This window comes from Dipodomys ordii, unplaced genomic scaffold (assembly GCF_000151885.1).
Source record: "Dipodomys ordii isolate 6190 unplaced genomic scaffold, Dord_2.0 Scaffold120, whole genome shotgun sequence".
NCBI lineage: Eukaryota > Metazoa > Chordata > Mammalia > Rodentia > Heteromyidae > Dipodomys > Dipodomys ordii.
In genome coordinates this window covers 1,879,920-1,897,504 of record NW_012267336.1, presented here as the reverse complement: position 1 = coordinate 1,897,504, position 17,585 = coordinate 1,879,920, and the positions used below count along the sequence as shown (strand labels likewise).

The following is a 17,585-nucleotide window of genomic DNA, read 5'->3' as shown; positions in this document are numbered from 1 at the left end:
ACACAGTTCTTTAAGTAGTTATACAAGGGGCTTCGTTGTGGGGCTTAAACTCTGGGCCTAGGCTCTGTCCCTGAGCTCTTCAGCTCAAACCAGTGTTCTACCACTTGAGCCACGGTGCCACTTCCAGTTTTCTGGTGGTTAATTGGAGATAAGAGTCTCATGGACTTTCCTGCCCAGGCTGGCTTCTAACTATGATCCTCACTTCCCAGCCTCTCGAGTAGCTAGGATTATAGGCGTGAGCCATCAACTCCTGGCCCTATGAGACTATTAATCCCCCCAAAACAGGAGGTGGAGCTGTGGCCCACGTGGTAGAGTGCTAGTCTTGAGTGGAAAAAGCTAAGGGATAGCACCTAGACCATGTACTGGCACACACACACACAAAATGTGATTGTGTGAATTGAAATTATCCATCCTCAATATTCATATACACATATGGTCCTTTTAATTTTATAAAATAGCTTCAACCTTTTCTGGAAGTAGCACCATATGACTCCGTCAGGTTGGGTATAGCTGTTCTATGCACAGAGTGGGAAGTCCTGGGTGGCCAGTGCCTCAGATGTGTCTAACAGTAGGCTATTTGGTCCCTTTTATTTGCACAAGATAGGGAATAGAGGTACACTGAAATAGCTTTATTTCCTCAGGCTTGCTACTTGAGGAAGGAACAGCCTCACTTTGGTACAAATACTGAGGCCTGGAGTTAACATGACTACTTTTTGGCTTTTTTTTTTTTGTCCATCATGGGGTTTGAACTCTGTGCCTGGGCACTGTCCCTCAGCTCTTCACCTCAAGGTGGGCGCTCTACCACTTGATCCACAGTGCCACTTTCAGTTTTCTGGTTGTTTATTGGAGCTGAGAGTCTCATGAACTTTCCTGACTGGGCTAGCTTTGAACCGTGATCCTCGGGCTTTCCTGCCTGGGCTGGCTTTGAACCATGATCCTCAGATCTCAGCCTCCTGAGTAGCTAGGATTACAGGCATGAGTCACCGATGCCCGACTTGGCTTTTTTTTTTTTTTTTTATTCTGGTAAAAATTCCAGTTAATAGTTGCTGAACAGAATTGATAAAAAGCAACAATAGTATCTTCTAAGACTTAAAATACTTTACTGTGTTCATCTTACCTGTTCCTGTTCAGTGTGCAGATCATTTGATTAAGTACTTTACCTTCATATCATGTGTTTTGTATTAGCATCTCTTAGACATCCCCTGCACAGTGAGCATGGTAGTTTGCTGTCTTGCCAGAAACTGCATGTCCTTGAAAAGGTATATGTGAAAAGTTCCTGTTCAGTTCTATTCCATTAAAGCAGGAAGGCTTTCATTTGCCCCAACCTTTTCTACCTGCAGATTCTGTTCAGAAATAATTGAAAAATCCTCTCTATAGGAGGGACAATGAGAAAAATAGAAAAACAGTAGTTACTATTTCTGTCTTGGCCTTGTTTTTTCTTTCCTTGCTAGATCAATGCAGTGACTCAGTAGATGTATTTAGTTTAATCAGTTTGTTTGTTTTACATTATTCACAAGGTGGCTGCATTACCAGCTCAGCAGCTTGACATTTAGCCAGAGGAAATAAAAAGGGGGGGCTGGGGGATGCTGTTAGCATGGATACTTGCTTTCATGTTCTTTTGAGTATTGTTAGAGGAATTTGGAGGCATTTTCAGAAGAGGCCATTTTGTTTTTGGTTGTTTTTATTTTTGTTTTTGTTTTTTTCACAATGGAGTTTGGTCTAGACCCAAAGAAAATTCATTGTTCTTTCCCTGGCTGTGCATCTACTGTGGGTTCCTGGTCCTCTTGCAGCATGTTGGACTGGAAGTTGTGAAGCTCCTTCACCAACACCACATTGAAAGCATTTTTTCCTCTACCAGGTTTAATTCTTTCCTAAGTAGGCTATTTGCCTTGATATACCATTACTTTTCTGCTAGCCCAAATTCATGATCTTAATCAAAAACTCCCTTTATCAGTATCTGTTTAAATTGCTCTAACAATTACCATTTGTCTGGCACAAAGGAGAAATTGAGTCTTTAAACAGAAATGAGTGTATTCCTCAGCAGTTGTAAGGTAGGATGGGGTCTTTATTAAAATTCCTTATTTATTTTTTATATGTGCGTGCTGCTTACTGTGGCCACGCGTGGTTGGAGGCCCTCCTATGTGTAGTCACTGTCATTTTCAGTGTTGACATTTTACCCTACTGCTTTCTTGCCATGTGAACAATTTGGCCAACAGCTGGAGCCTCTTCTTCCCTGTGAGGTGAACCTTCTTTAAGATGACTTAATATGGATTTCTGTCAAGTGGAGAAGAAATTTTAAATGAAAACCCTAAATAATGGTTTGGGCTCTGGTAGATTTTAGAACGGGAGCTCCTTGGGAGGTAAATGGGGATGTCACCGAGCTTTGGCAAGTTCCTAATGAAACTGACAATTTTAATAGACTGACCTTATTAGTCCTGCTAATTTATATCCTCATTACAAAATTCTCTGCTCATGTTTGCTAAACTCTTACCAGCCTTGGAAGCAAAAGCTCCTCATTAGTTCATATGGCAGCCATACTGGTTGTTTCTATTTCATCTCAACAGAACAGACAGAGAGGCCGAGTGGCAAAAACAAGTAGTGGCTATAGCAGTCTTTGGTCATTAAGGCTAAGCTATGGATTAGCACTGGTGGCTCATACCTGTAATCCTAGCTACTCAGGAGACTGAGATCTGAGGATCATGGTTCGAAACCAGCCCAGCAGGAAAGTCCATGAGACTTTTTTGTTGTTGTTGTTTTTCCTTTTTGTCAGTTGTGGAGCTTGAACTCTGGGCCTGGGTGCTGCCCCTGAGCTCTTCAGCTCAAGGGTAGCTCTCTACCACAAGTGGTAGAGAGCTACCCTTGAGCCACAATGCTGCTTCCGGCTTTTTTTGTTTTTGTGGTGCTGAGGAATCGAGCCCAGGGCCTCATGCATGTGAGGCAAGCACTCTGCCAATAAACCACCATCACAGCCCCAAATTCTTATCTCCAATAAACCACTCAGAAAACCAGAAGTGGCACTGTGACTCAAGTGGTAGAGTGCTAACCTTGAGCTGAAAAGCTGAGGGACAGTACCTAGGCCCAGAGTTCAAGGCCCACAATCAACAACAACAACAATAAAAAGACGAATCTATGAAACTTTTTCTTAAATTATGGTCTCATTTGTCACAGTAATAAATCAAAGAGAAAAATAAGATTTTGTTGCTTTCCTTACGTACTCGTTGACATTATAAGGAATTGCCCAGAAGGTGACATGTCACGCCCTTCACCCTCACTCTTAGAGCCTGGAATAGACAGTATATTGTCAAGAAGGATGGTGTGCAAAGATCTTGTGTCAGAGTCTGCTGTCAGAGCTTTCTATCACAGTCGCCACTGATCTGCAACTGAACAGTATAGGTTTAAGGCATGGACACACCTAGAGTTCAGAGCCCACCCCTGAAAGTATGGGTCTTTCTGCATGTGGGCACCCTGCTGTAGAGGGTGTGTCTAGATGAGCAGCCGCGGGGAGTCTTGAGCCACTCAGGAGGCCTTGCCCCTCAGGTCTGCTGCTCTCGGAAGATTTTTCTGAGAGGCTTAGAATGATCATTCTTTATAACTGCATTTTTTTACTCTTAATTTTCACACTTAATATATTCTTGTTTCTCACAAATATATTCTTGTTTCTCACAAATGGGGAAAAGTGCAAAACAAAATAAATATCACCTCACCTCTCAGTTTCCATGGTTACTCATTGCTAATGCTTCTTTCTGAGTGGCACTCTGTGACGTTGGTCTCTCAAAGCAAGACATGTCTTCATTAAGGGAATTGGACAGACATCTTAACCTGAAGGGGTGGATTTTTGTGCTTCTTTGCAGAGATATTCTCAGCCATAACTCCTGCCTAATTAGAAGCCAGAATTTTGGTTTTGAGTTTATTTTGATCCCCTCTTTTTTACATCATTTCTTTTATAGAATGTAAATATTCTTAAAAATTGCATATTGTCTTTTTTCTTTTTTTTTCTAATTTTCTTTTTTACAATCTTGTAACCAGCCCAATTATTAGTATAAGAGTTTCATTGTGATCATTCAAACAAGCTTTGGTGTTTTGTTGTTGTTTTTTTTTTTCTGTGTGCCAGGCCTGGGTACTATCCTATTGAATTTTTTTTTTTTTATCAAAAATAGTGCTCTACCATTTGAGCCACATCTCCACTTCCAGCTTTTTGGTGATAAGTGTCTCAGACTTTGCTGCTTGGACTGGCTTTGAACCCTGATCCTCAGATCTAAGCCTCCTGAGTAGCTAGGACTACAGACATCAGCCACTGCACTGGTGCCTAGCCCATCCTCAAACTTTTGAAGCATGAAGTTCTTGTACTACTTGTATGAGGAAATAACTTGAAGACCCATACACCCATTGGGTCTTCAGAAAAGGACAATAAATATTTAAATTCACTACAGTAAGAACTTAATGCATTTCTGTTAAATAGAAAATCTCTGTCTAAGAGTTGGGGATATAAAGTTGATGATGAGGAAGTTCCTTACTCTGAGCCTGGGTGCTGTCTCTCAGCTCTTCAGCTTAAAGCTAGCTCTTAGAATAACCCTGTAGAGTGGGGGTGGCATGTAGCATATGTAACTTTAGAGCAACATGGTAAGTGCTTTGCCATGGTGTGAATACTAGTATTATTGAGGCACAGTGGACAGGACGATCAAGTAGGCCTGGATACTTGGTAAGGCTGGCTTGTTCTCTCTCCCTCTCCCCTCTTTCTCTGTCATGGTGCTTGAACTCTGGGCCTGGGTGCTGTCCCTGAGCTCTTCGTCTCTAGGCTAGTGCTCTACCACTTGAGCCATAGCACCTCTTCAGTTTTCTGGTGGTTAATTGGAGATAAGAGTTTTACCACCTTTCCTGCCAGGGCTGGCTTTGAACCTCAATCCTTAGATCTCAGCCTCCTGAGTAGCTAGGATTACAGGTGTGAGCCAGTGGCGCCTGGCTAGAAAGGCTTTCCTATCAGCATGTTTGTGTTGTAGCAGAGAAAGAGATGGATCAGTACAGAGAGGTCTTAGAATCATGAAGTATACACACACATACTCAAGTCTGTTTCTTTGTTGCTATTCTGGTTGATTGTTTAAATTGTTTATCTCAACCAAGGTTCCCCCCCCCCCCCCAGCCACATATCAAAGATAGGTCATCTACTTTTAGTTTTCATGTTTTAGTAAAGGCCGTTTATTCCTAATCTTTATAAACACAGTTCTTTAAGTAGTTATACAAGGGGCTTCAATTCCACAGGCCATATTGTGAGGACAATGCGTTTTTTTTTTTTTTTCCCTATTTTTTATTTGTTTTGTGTTAGCTGTTTTGAGTTTTGGTTATTTTTTCTCTTTTGTCATGGTTGCTGTTTTGCTCTGTGTGTGTGTGTGTGTGTGTGTGTGTGTGTGTGTGTGTGTCTGTGTGTCTGTTTGTGTATGTGTTCAATTCTCTTCATTTCGCCTCCCCCCTCAGCAACATTAGCTAGATTTTTTTTTTTTTTTTTGGATCAGTTGTTGGGCTTGCTTTGGGCCTCATCTCTTCAGCTTCAGGCTAGAGCGCTGAACCACTTGAGCCACAGCACCTCTTCTGGCTTTTTCTGTGTATTTGGTACTGAGGAATCAAACCTAAGGCTTCATGCATGATAGGCAAGCACTCTACCACTCGGCCACATTCCCAGCCCTTTTATATATATATTTTTTTGTCAGTTGTGGGGCTTGAACTCTGGATCTGGGCACTGTCCCTCAGCTCTTCAGCTTAAGGCTCGCGCTCTACCACTTGAGCCACAGCACCACTTCTGGCTTTTTTTGTTTATGTGGTGCTGAGGATTCAAACCTAGGGCCTCATGCATACAAGGCAAGCACTCTACCACTGAGCCACCTTCCCAGCCCCAATATATATTTTTTATTGTAAAGATACTGTACAGAGAGGTTACAGTTACTTGAGTAAGGTAATGAGTACATTTCTTCTCAAACATTGTTGCCCCCCTCCTTCTATTTCCCCTACTGTCCCTTCCCTCCCCAGCTCTGGAACAACCCCAAGTTGTAAAGTTCGTTTTCAACTTAGTATCTTGTACATCTCATTGTTTCATTGTTACAGTGGGTCAATCTGTATCCTTGTTTCAGCATTTTGTTATTTCCCTTCCCCTCCCCAAATTAGAAAAATGTATATACAAGATGCAGGGCACCGGAATTAAATACAGTGAAAACAGAGGTTATACAAAAGAAACAAAAAAGTCACATAATACCTTAAAAACAATAGCTTCAAAGACAAAACCTCTTGTGTCCCTATCTTGGGGTTTATTTCACTTAGCATCATCTTATATGGTCATACATACATTAGCTAGATTTATTTTTCTACTATTTCACTTCACTTTCTTATTATCCTCTCCTATTAGGGTTACCCTTATCCCTTTCTTCCCCGTGTAACTGAATACTTGACATTATTCCCATTATTTCTCTCCTGTTACCCCTCTGGTTAACTAAGATCTTCCTAGACCACTAGGATACATCTTTGCTTCTATATTCATAGAACATGAAACTTTAAAAGATATTGGAGTAGTACTGGTGACTAGTCTTCATTAGGTATTGCCACAAACACAAGGTTGTAGTTTAACTCCAATAGTTTTCATAGCCAAACTTCCTCATCTGAGTGGAGAAGAGTTCTATACACAGTATCTTGAGCATTGAAATTGATTATTTGACAACTGAGATGCACCCCTCTAATCTCGTAACAGGAAAATACACCACAACCAAGCCATTACCCTGGCATAAGTACTCTGCAAGAAATCACCAACCAAATGGACACAGGAGATTGAAATCTCCATCAAAACTGGGTCCCAGATGCATAAGTCCCAGCAGAAAAAAAAATCACTAAATTTATGAATAAACAAAGCAACATGTTTTCCTCAAAAGCCAACAACTCCACAATAAAGGACCTAAGTGAAAACGAAGAGGAAGAAAGTTAAAAAAAAATGAGCTCAATAGAACCATGAAAGAATGGTCCATGAAATCAAGGAGATGATGATTGAATACCTGAACCAATTCAAACAGGATACAGACAACTAGAGAATTCAAACAAACAGCTGAATGAAATAAAGAAAATAATGCAGGTTATAAAAGAGAAATTCAGTGAAGATATAAGTAATCTTGAAAGAAAGTCAAATTGAAATACTGGAAATGAAGAGTTTGGTAGCTCAAATAAAAACTCAATTGAAAGTTGAAAATAGGGTATTAGGGGTTGAAGATAAAGCAGAGGAATGTCTCAAACAGAGACATTGCAAATCACTGAAGAAGATGCAAATGGAAGAAGATGCATATGGAATTTAGAAGACCACTCCGACTCCATCAATAGAGCAAACCTACAAATCATGGGTGTAGAAGAAGAAATAAAGGCATTGAGAGTCAATTCAATAGAATGATAGCAGAAAACTTCCCTAACCTCGAGAAACAGTCCAGGTGGAGGAAGCCTATAGAACACCAAACATGCACTATCAGAGAAGAACACTTCTTAGACACATAATAGGTTAAAAAAATTAAACACAGAATTAAAGAAAGAATATTGAAAGCTGCAAAAGAGAGGAGACAAGTTACTTACAATGGTAAGCCCATTAAAATAACAGCATATTTCTCAACACAAACTAAATGCAAGGAGAGTATGGAAGGACATAATTCAAGCCCTTAATAGTGACTACCTTGATTTGTACAAAATCAATTATGTGGTGCCATCTGCCCCTTTTCTCAACACTTTTGAAGGCAGCCAGGCTTTGAGTTAGTCTCTTAGCAACATCCCTTCTTCAAAAGAATTATGCCACATTGCTAAGTTAATTTTTTATGTGTATTTTACATTTATTTTATTGGGGGGGGGCTTCACATCCTCACTTTTCCTTTTCTACTCAAGATTGGCACTCTATCATTTCCACTATACCACCTCTTTGGTGGTGAATTGGAGATAAATCTCTCATCAGATTTCAGCCTCCTGAGTAGCTAGGATTACACATGTGAACCACTGGTACATAGCTTGTATTTTACATTTTAATAAGCAATTCAGAAATGTAAAATGGTATGTAACTTAAAACTATAAGAATATAAGTCGGGTACCAGTGGCTCATGCCTGTAATCCTAGGTACTCAGGAGGCTGAGATCTGAGAATCATGGTTCAAAGGCCAGCTGGGACAAAAAAAAAGTCCCTGCAAGACTCTTATCTCCAATTAACCACTCAAAAGTAGAATTGGGGCTGTGGCTTAAAGTGGTAGAATGCGCCCAGACCCTGAGTTCGATCGAGCCTCTCAACCGACAAAAATTTAAAAAAAAGATGTGAACTATGATATGAAATTATAGATAAAATTTTATTTCATTTTTGTTTGTTCCAAGCAATCATTTTGGTATTTTAAATTTTTTCTTATTTTTAAATACTATTTTGGTATTATCTCCATGTCTCAAACCCTGCATGTGCAGACAATCAGTTTTATTGGCCATATATCCTTTACCCTCCAAAGTTCAATTTCATTTTCATTCACAAGTCAGAACATCATGTCTTTTTTTGATTTTACTCTTCTAACTTTTTTCTTTTTTGGTCAATTGTGGGCCTTAGCCACTGTCTTTGAGTTTTTGTGCTCAAGGATAGCGCTCTACTATTTGAGCCACAGCTCTACTTCTGGCTCTTAGCTGGAGAATTGTAGATAAGAATCTCACAGATTTTCTTGCCCAGGTTGACTTCTAACTGTGATCCTCAGATCTCATCCTCCTGAATAGTTAGGATTACAGGTGTGAGCCACCAGCACTTGGCTATCACTTTTTTCAAGTCTTATTTTCATGATCTGTTTCAAAGTAGGTAGCTGGTGTTCTCATGCCTCAGGTTTCTTGGCAAAAAATTCTTAGTGTTCTCTCCTGCCCCCCCAACCCCTTAAAAAAATCTCACAGTACAGATGATTTCTGTAAATTCAAATGACAAAAATGTTTATCCTAATAACATTAAAACACTTGAATGAATGACAAACATAAATTTTAAAAAATCATTGTATTTTTAGAAAGCTACAGTTACATATGAGTAAGCAGTATGCTGTGAGGTAGTTGAATTTCTCATGCCTTGGAATCAAAGACTACCCCTTCCTTTCCTATTCTACATTCCTCCTGGTTTACAATTCTTTCCAGTTTCAATGGGAATATGTAGAAATTGTGCATTGAACTTTTGAGATATGGTCTGTTTCCAAATCCAGGCTGGTTATCTGAGAAACTCCCTGAATGAAATTACATTGGATTGCTAGGCATTGGAGGCTCTTAGCTACTCAGTAGGCTGAGATCTGAGGATCGATGAATGAAGCCATCTGAGGCAGAAAAGCCTGCGAGACTAATCTTCAGTCAGTCATCAAAATGCCAGATGTGGAGCATGGCTCAAGTGCTAGTCTAACAGCCTTGAGTGAAAAAACGTTCAGGGAGGCTGCTAGGCTCAAAGTTAAGCTCCGGTACCAGCACAAAAAATATTACATTGGGTTGAAGTAACTTTCAGGTTAGTAGATTCATTTATCTACATAAAGGAGGGAAAGAGATTGTCATAGACCAAGGGACAGGTAGCCCATCATGTGTAGCAGCTGCTGAGGTGTGTCTTACTTGCTTTATTTTTTAAATTAAAAAAAAAACTAGGTTATATTTCTGCTTGCTCGGGCTGCCAGCTCTTCCTTAGCTACGTCTCTTCTGCTCTCCACTCCAGTTGGTAGATCTTTTGGAAGCTTCTGTTCCCTTCCTTTCTTATATCCTCTTCCTCTTTCACTGCCTTGTCCTCTTTCCTCTTTTTTTCATGTCTCTGTGAGCTAGCTTTTCTGTGCATTTGCAAGGTGCACTCATCCTCTTGACTGTACGTCTGAAGGACTATTAAAGAGACTGAATTGGAGGAAATGAAACAGCCAGACACTAGTAGTCTGCTGGTGGAATTGTTGAAAATGAATATTTAGAAACTAATGTTTAAGTTATAAACAGTAGCACTGGAAATGACAATATATGTTCAAGAAGTAGATGATATTTGACATTGTACTTTCACAGACACTATTTAATCTTCAAACGACCCTGTTAAGTATTATCTTCCCAATTTTACAGTGGAGATCAAGTCAAAAGATGGGAGAGGAAAACTTATTTTTGAACTCTCATTGTCAAGTGCTATTAGGAACCCTTTGTGACTTGCCTAAGATTACATAGCTAGTGAAAATAGACAATAGATTTGACCCATGGTCACTGCCTTCATTGAAAGCAGTTCGTATACTTGGACTCGAGTAAGTTGACTAAGTGAAACTTGGACTTCTGGAGGTTGTTTTGTGTTATAAATCCATTGAAACACTTTCTTTTCTCTTTTCCAGCATCGGTTACAAGCCTTAGTGAGTCTGACAGTGAGACTGAAGGGAAGCAGCCTGGCTCCACCTCTTCGGACGATGCATTCAAAGCAGACTCCCTGGTGGAGGGAACATCTTCCCGCTACTCTATGTATAATAGTTTCTCCCAGAAGCTCATGGTATGCAGTGCTTTGTAAACTTTCTACAGCAACCCAGGAGAGTAGAGGGAAAAGGAAAACTAGAGCGTGGATATTTTTGTCTTTGTTTATTAGCTGCCAAAATTTAGCAGGGACTTTAGTTCCTTCCTGATAGAAGTGTCTGTCACAGTGGGATCATCCACAGAAAGTGCTTGTTTCTCCAGGTCCGTCCAGAAATGGACCACTTTCTGGTCTTTTTACTGCTGAATTGCTCATACAAACACATGTGAAATATTCCCCCAAACATGGATATATCTCAGTGTATAAAGAGGCTTCATGCTGTGAGTTTTGCTCTAGTAAATGACTTGCTGTCAAAAGAAATGACTAGATTGTTCACTCCTTAGCACTAACATAAAGAAGAGCAGCATGATCTTTTCCAAAGAAGGCCCAGTTCTCTGTCTCAACTTTCACAACCACTGATCTAGTACAAGAAGGAAGAAGAATAGGGAAACGATTCACTTTCTAATCAAAATTTAGTGTATTGTGCAGTTTAGGAGTCCAAGTTTGTTTCCATCTACCTTCCAAAACATCACAGTTGACTCCTCTATTTTCTCTTGGATTCAAGAGTTGAGAATTGCCATTGCTAAAGCTGTAGGTCATGTTTCTGGTTTGGGTGCCACAAGGTTTTGGGAGGTGGGAGATGGGGAACCTGTGACTGAGCCTCTGAGCTGGAAGAAGGATTTATGGTCACTTAGAGATCCCTGCTAGCTCACAGCTGACATATTGGTGCTGTCTAAGAGGATATAGGCCCTCCAGGAGGAATTAGATCTCTGCATTAGAGGTCTTTGATTAGTTAAGAGTCTGTGAGATTAGAGATTTGGGTCTCTCTGGTCCTTAGGTATGTACCCGGGACCCATAATTCCAGAGTTTAGTATGAAATTGTAGACTTTTAAAAAGTATTGCTGGTGACTCTTGCCTGTAATCCTAACTACTCAGGAGGCTGAGATCTAAGGATCATGGTTTGAAGCCAGTCCAGGAAGGAAAGTCTGTGAGACCCATCTCCAGTTAACTAGCCAAAAGGCTCAAGAGGTAGAGCCACTAGCCTTGAGTGAAGAAGCCAAGCAAATGCTCAAGACCCTGAGTTCAAGTCCCAGTATCAGCACGCACAGAAAGGATTGCTGTTCCTGGGCTTTGTAGTACTCTGTATACTTCAGTTTTATGTGAAGCAAGCTTTCCAGTTAATCCCTTGAAGAAGGGGTCTCTTGAAAGCCTTCATTGTCTTTACCTAGTAAGGTTACTTGGCTAAGGGAGAAGGTTGAAGCCACTACTGCTTGAAGCTGTTACATTTCAAATTCTCTTTATCAACTTTATTCTGGATCTACTTTTCCCTTAATCAGAAAAATGATCTGGAAGGGGAAGTTGTGCAGATGTCCAGTGAGGTTCATTAAATACTTTCGGTGCTTTGATTACAGCTGTGCAGTCCCTTCTCATTGATCTAATTTCTGGCTGCCCTGGACTTTCGCCTGCAGAATAGTCAGTGACAGGATCTACAGCTGTCTGTGCTTTTCTTCATTCAGTTAGAAGGCAAACTTTCTCAGAGTTCATTACAATGTCTGGTCGTGATAGAGGCTAAATAATTGTCTGTTGGACTGAACTAATTGTGTTCTGTTCTCTTTTTTTTTTTTTCAGGCCAAGATGGGATTCAGGGAAGGCGAAGGACTGGGCAAATACAGTCAGGGTCGGAAGGACATCGTCGAGGCCTCTAATCAGAAAGGTCGAAGAGGCTTGGGTCTGACCCTGCAGGGCTTTGATCAGGAGCTGAACGTGGACTGGCGGGATGAGCCAGAGGTAGCTGGTGAGGCAGGGGAGATGAGAGAGCCACTGGTGTATTTGGGTGTGTGGCTTTGGCCAGCAGAGGTGGGAGGTGTGGAGACAGGAGGGCCACTGGTGTATTTGGGTGTGTGGCTCTATGAAAGCAGTAGTCCTTAGGCAGTATGAACAGGGTAATTATTGGGGGTTGGAACTGGTGATTATTGGGGTTTGGAACTAGTACTTTAAATGTAAGGTACTAGAAGATCAGGACATAGGCTAAGTTATCTTTGCTGTCTGTTGCTTTCTAGGACTCTCTTGAGATCTATAAGCAAAAGATACTCCAAGGCAGAGTTTAGCTCCACAGAGAAGTTTAATAAATAGGTACAACTTTCCACTAATAGAATAGGAAGCTGACAAGGTGACGCTCTCTCTGCTGAAAAGATTCAAGGAGGCCAAGTGAGCACCCACTCTATTGTATTAGAAACCATCTGAGATCTTTCCACCTCCACAAGTTCTAAACTTCTTTGGGGGGGCAGGGGCAGGAGTCAGTCATGGGGCTTGAACTCAGGGTTTGGGCACTGTCCCTGAACTCTTTCACTCAAAACCAGAGCACTACCACTCTGAGCTATAGCACTACTTCCAGTTTTCTAGTGGTTCATTGGAGATAAGAGTCTCACAGATTTTCCTACCTGGGCTGGCTTTGAACTGCGATCCTCAGATCTCAGCCTCCTGAGTAACTAGGATTACAGGTGTGAGCCACTTCTGCTCCGTGGTATTTGCCTTTTCTGTGTAGCTTTTCTGTTGTGGTTTTAGTCTGTTTATATACTTGAGTCCAATTTGTTGTAAGATAAAAACAGTCTAGATCCTTGTTCATGGCATAGATAGTGTTTAGATTTGATATTAACTAATACCCTACTTAGTTCACAAAGTGTTTGAAATAGTTATAATAAAAGCACTTAAAATCATGGTGAGATATTACTGAGTCAAGATTAGAGAAAATAAGGCACAGATATCCTAACCTACTATATAGTTGTTTCAGTTATGGTTCTGAATGCTGAAAAACTGCTTTGTTTTTGTCTCCCTGATATTACAGCTCAGGAAACAAGTATATGAATTGATGGACGATGTGAGTCTAATAAGCCTTCAGAGTAAGGCTCAAGACAAGCCAGGAGCTAACAAGTCTGGAGGTGGTCTCGCTCTGCTTCCTCATAGCTGCAGATAGACCAGTGCATGAAACAGTGCAGAACAGGGCAAAGACTTGTAATCAGTTGCTAGGTATAGGCTCTTGCCTCTGAAATACCTCATGCTTTCCTCATACTCACTTCTGTTAGAACAAGTACTTATAGTCCCTGATCCTTTCACTGAGGAAAATTTGAATGAACTTCATTAAATCCCCAATCTAAATGTTATTCATTAAATCTTTTTAATAGGGATAGGCTATTGAAATTCCTTTTTGTGGTGAGGCTGTTCCTGTTAGAATAGAGTTTTATTCTGCCAGTCATTGGTAGCTATTTCTTTAAGGCAGATGAGTCTGGGTGGGTTGAGGTGCTTGTCCACTCCTGGAGTCACTGTAGGGAAAGTAATCAGTGGTGGCTAGAGCCCAGTATTATGGAATTCAAGATCTGAGGGTTTGGGCGAGGTCTGCTCTGCAGGTAGCCTTAATGGACAGCCTTTGATGGGGAGATTGACTGCTTTTGCTTAACAAAATAACATCCAATGTGTACATGAGCATCTTGTTTTCTATAATTTATAATTTACATGTATGCTTAAGGGTGATGGATTTGGCCAGGGGAAGAAACCATGATTTACTGCTAGATTCATGGACAAAAGCCTTCAGTAATTTTCTTTTCAACCTTTTCTTTGATGATGGTGGTTGGCTTCCCTCAAGACCTTACACTGTGATACAGTTTTATGCCTTTTAGAGCATGTAATGTTACCTTTAATCACATTGCTTCAATTTGCAATGGTGAATCTCTTCTCCACACTTGCTCTGACTTGCTCTGGAGGCAGTTTGTGAAGCTACCACGCAGGGTAGCCACCTAGTTAGGTTTTATAATCCATGTTTGTCTAGTCCAGTGGTACTTCACCCTGAATGCACAGTTAGTCAGCTAGGGGCTTTTTTGATGGAGGCTGGGGCTAGGTGATGGGGTGGTGATGCTGGTACCAAGGCTTTAACTCAGGGTCTTACACTCTTACTCAGTGTTCTTGTTCAAGGCTGGTGCTCTACCATTTGAACGATGCTTCTAGGCTGGCATTTTTTTGGGTTAATTGTAGAAAGACTCCTTCGGACTTTGCTGCTGCTGGCTGGCTTTAAATTTCAATCCTCTAGGTCTCAACCTCCTGAAAGCTAGGATTTCAGGCATATGTCACCAGTTCCAGGCATGAGACTCTCTTCCAGTTAACTAGCCAACCTAGAATTGGAGGTATAGTTCAAGTAGAGCATCAGCCTTGAGCAAAAAAAAAAAAAAAATTAGCAAGAATGTGAGGCCCCAAGTTCAAGTCCAAGTCCTGGCACAAAACCAAACCAAAACAAATAAAAATACATTTTCAGTCCCTACTTTAGGCCATCATAATCTTATTGAAATGGGGCCAAGGCTTTAGGGTTTTTTATTTATTTATTTGCTAGTACAAGTATTTGCGTCACACTTGCTCAACTCGCTTGCTTAGTACTATTCTACCACTTGAGTCACACCTTCAGCCAGCATTATTTTGGAAGTAGAGTCTCATGGGCTTTTTCACTGGGGCTGGCCTTGAATCATGCTCCTCTAGGTATCAGCCTCCTGAGTAGTTAGGATTTCAGGGATGAGTTACTGGTCTCATTTCTTTTTAGAAGCTCTGTAAGAGATCCTAATATTTATGAGCCAAATGAGAACCAGTAATTTGTGGGGGGTGGGGGGTGGCAGTGCACATGCGTGCGCCCTGGTCCTGGGGCTTCAACGCAGGGCCCTGGGCCACTGTCCCTGAGCTTATTTTGTGTGTGTGTATGCTGATTCTGGGGCCTGAAATCAAGGCCTGGGCACTATCCCTGGGCTTTTTCCTCAAGGCTAGCTTTCCTTCCCTGGGCTGGCTTAGAACCACAATCCTCAGATCTTACCCTCCTAAGTAGTTAGGATGACATGTGAGAACCACCAACAACCAGCAGAGATATATTAGTTTAATTTGGCATTCCAAGCACTTACTCACAGTAGGTATTCATGAAATAAGTCAATGTATATTCTACAAAAATTAAGCAAAGTGAGGGAAGGGTTGGCTTCGAAGAGATGGGTGAGAATGTTGAAAGGGGAGACAACAAGATGCATTGTATTCCTAAACTGCTTTGTTAATTGGCAACTCCTTTGTACAACTACTTAAAGATAATCTAATAATAGAAGAAGATTGGAACAAACAAAAGAAATCTTCAAGACTTGGAAATTTCTAGAGGATTCACCAGAGGCCAGACAGTGGAGGCTGAAATCTTAGGATTATAGTTCAAAATTAGCCCAGACAGGAAAGTCCATGAGATTCTAATCTCTGATTAACCACCAAAAAGCCAGAAGTGAAGCTGTGGTTCAGATTACAGGTGGCTCACACCTGTAATCTCAGGAGGCTAAGATCTGAGGATTGTGGTTTGAAGCCAGCTTGGGCAGGAAAGTCCATGACTCTTCAATTAATCACTAGAAAACTGGAAGTGGCTCTGTGGCTCAAAGTGGTAAAACACTAGCCTTGAGTGAAAAAGCTCAGGGGTAGTTCCCAGGCCTTGTGTGTTAGCCCCATGACCACCATCACCACCACCAACAAAAAAAGGCACAGTACCCAAGCTCTGAGTTCAAGCCCCACTACCACACAACATACTCACAAAGGACACAGCAGAATTGGAGCTGGCCTTCAGAAGTCATACTACAGAATTGGAGCTTTTACACCTCACGTTTGACTATTGCTTCAGCAACTTGGGTGCATCTCTGTCTGAGACCATTGATTATTTTGGAGAGGTTCTGGTGAGCTGGAGCCCCATGGGTCTTACCTGACCTTGCTTCTCTTTTTTTGTAGCCCAGTGCCTGTGAACAGGTATCATGGTTCCCAGAATGTACCACTGAAATTCCTGACACTCAAGAAATGAGTGATTGGATGGTTGTGGGAGAGGTAAGATTTCAGGAAAATGCATCCCTGATTCTTAGCACTTTCTTGACTCCTTGAGCCCAGTGTGTATGTAGATTTGCCGTTTTAAGAAAGATGTGCAACTGACCACTCTGAAAGGAGTAGAGCTATGTCACAAGGTTGTGTCAAGTGCTGTACAAATGTGCCCCTGGGAGTTGTGGTGACTGGTTTTTTCCTTAGACATGTAACTTTCAAGGCAGACAAAGTGTTTAACCTCTATCTCTTCCTTGTGAATGCTTCTTGGAATGACCTATTATGTGTCTGGGTATGTTCTGGTCATTGTGGGCACTGATCCAGGTAAGATAAAAAGACTGTTTCTGTCATCAATAAGTAATGAGGGAATGGCCATACATAAGGATAAAGTAGATGGCTACCAAATCAGTGTGGTCTAGAGCACACTTCTCAGAGTATAGGGCCCCTGGGGGTCACCAGTACCCTTTCAGGGTAATCCACACAGTTAAAGTTATCTTCAAAATGATATTGAAAAAGTTATGCACCTCATCACTTTCATTATTCCCTAAGTGTCCAGTGGAGTTTTCTAGAGGCTGTGGCATTTTATATTACATGTGATCAAGATACAAAAGCAGGGAAGAGTGTCTAGCTGCCTTTCTAGTCAGCTAGATATTGAAAAGATTCACAAAAATAGAAAATAGAACAACTCACTAAACTGTCTTTGCAAATAAGGTTTTTTTGTTTTGTTTTGTTTTTTGTTTTTGTCGGTCATGGGGCCTGAACTCTGGGCCCGGGTGCTGTCCCTCAGCTCTTCAGCTCAAGGTTAGCACTCCACCATTTGAGCCACAGTGCCACTTCCAGCTTTTTCTGCTTATGTGGTGCTGAGGAATTGAACCCAGAGCCTCATACATGCAAAGCAAGCACTTTAACACTGAGCCACCTTCCCAGCCCATTTTTTAAATAAAATGATTTAGGTTACATTGCTCTTTTAAACTGAATTAAGAAACTTCTGTTTCAATCTTCCTTCCTTCCTTCCTTCCTTCCTTCCTTCCTTCCTTCCTTCCTTCCTTCCTTCCTTCCTTCCTTCCTTCCTTCCTTCCTTCCTTTATATTTTTGCCAGTCCTGGGGCTTGAACTCAGGGCCTGGGCACTGTCCCTGAGCCTCTCTGTGCTCAAGGCTAGCACTCTACCACTTCAGCCACAGCACCTTTTCCAGCTTTTTCTGTTGATGTGGTA

At 41.3% G+C, this 17,585-nt stretch overlaps 1 protein-coding gene across 1 annotated transcript in view; it reads left to right on the top strand.

Moving 5' to 3' along the window:
- Cmtr1 (cap methyltransferase 1) overlaps window positions 1-17,585 on the top strand; it is a 59,467-nt gene that overhangs the window by 5,620 nt on the left and 36,262 nt on the right. Inside the window, exons 3-5 of the mRNA XM_013029637.1 lie at window positions 10,343-10,494; window positions 12,142-12,300; window positions 16,291-16,383. Coding sequence (XP_012885091.1) covers window positions 10,343-10,494; window positions 12,142-12,300; window positions 16,291-16,383 — 404 coding nt within the window. The remainder of the gene's footprint in view (window positions 1-10,342; window positions 10,495-12,141; window positions 12,301-16,290; window positions 16,384-17,585) is intronic.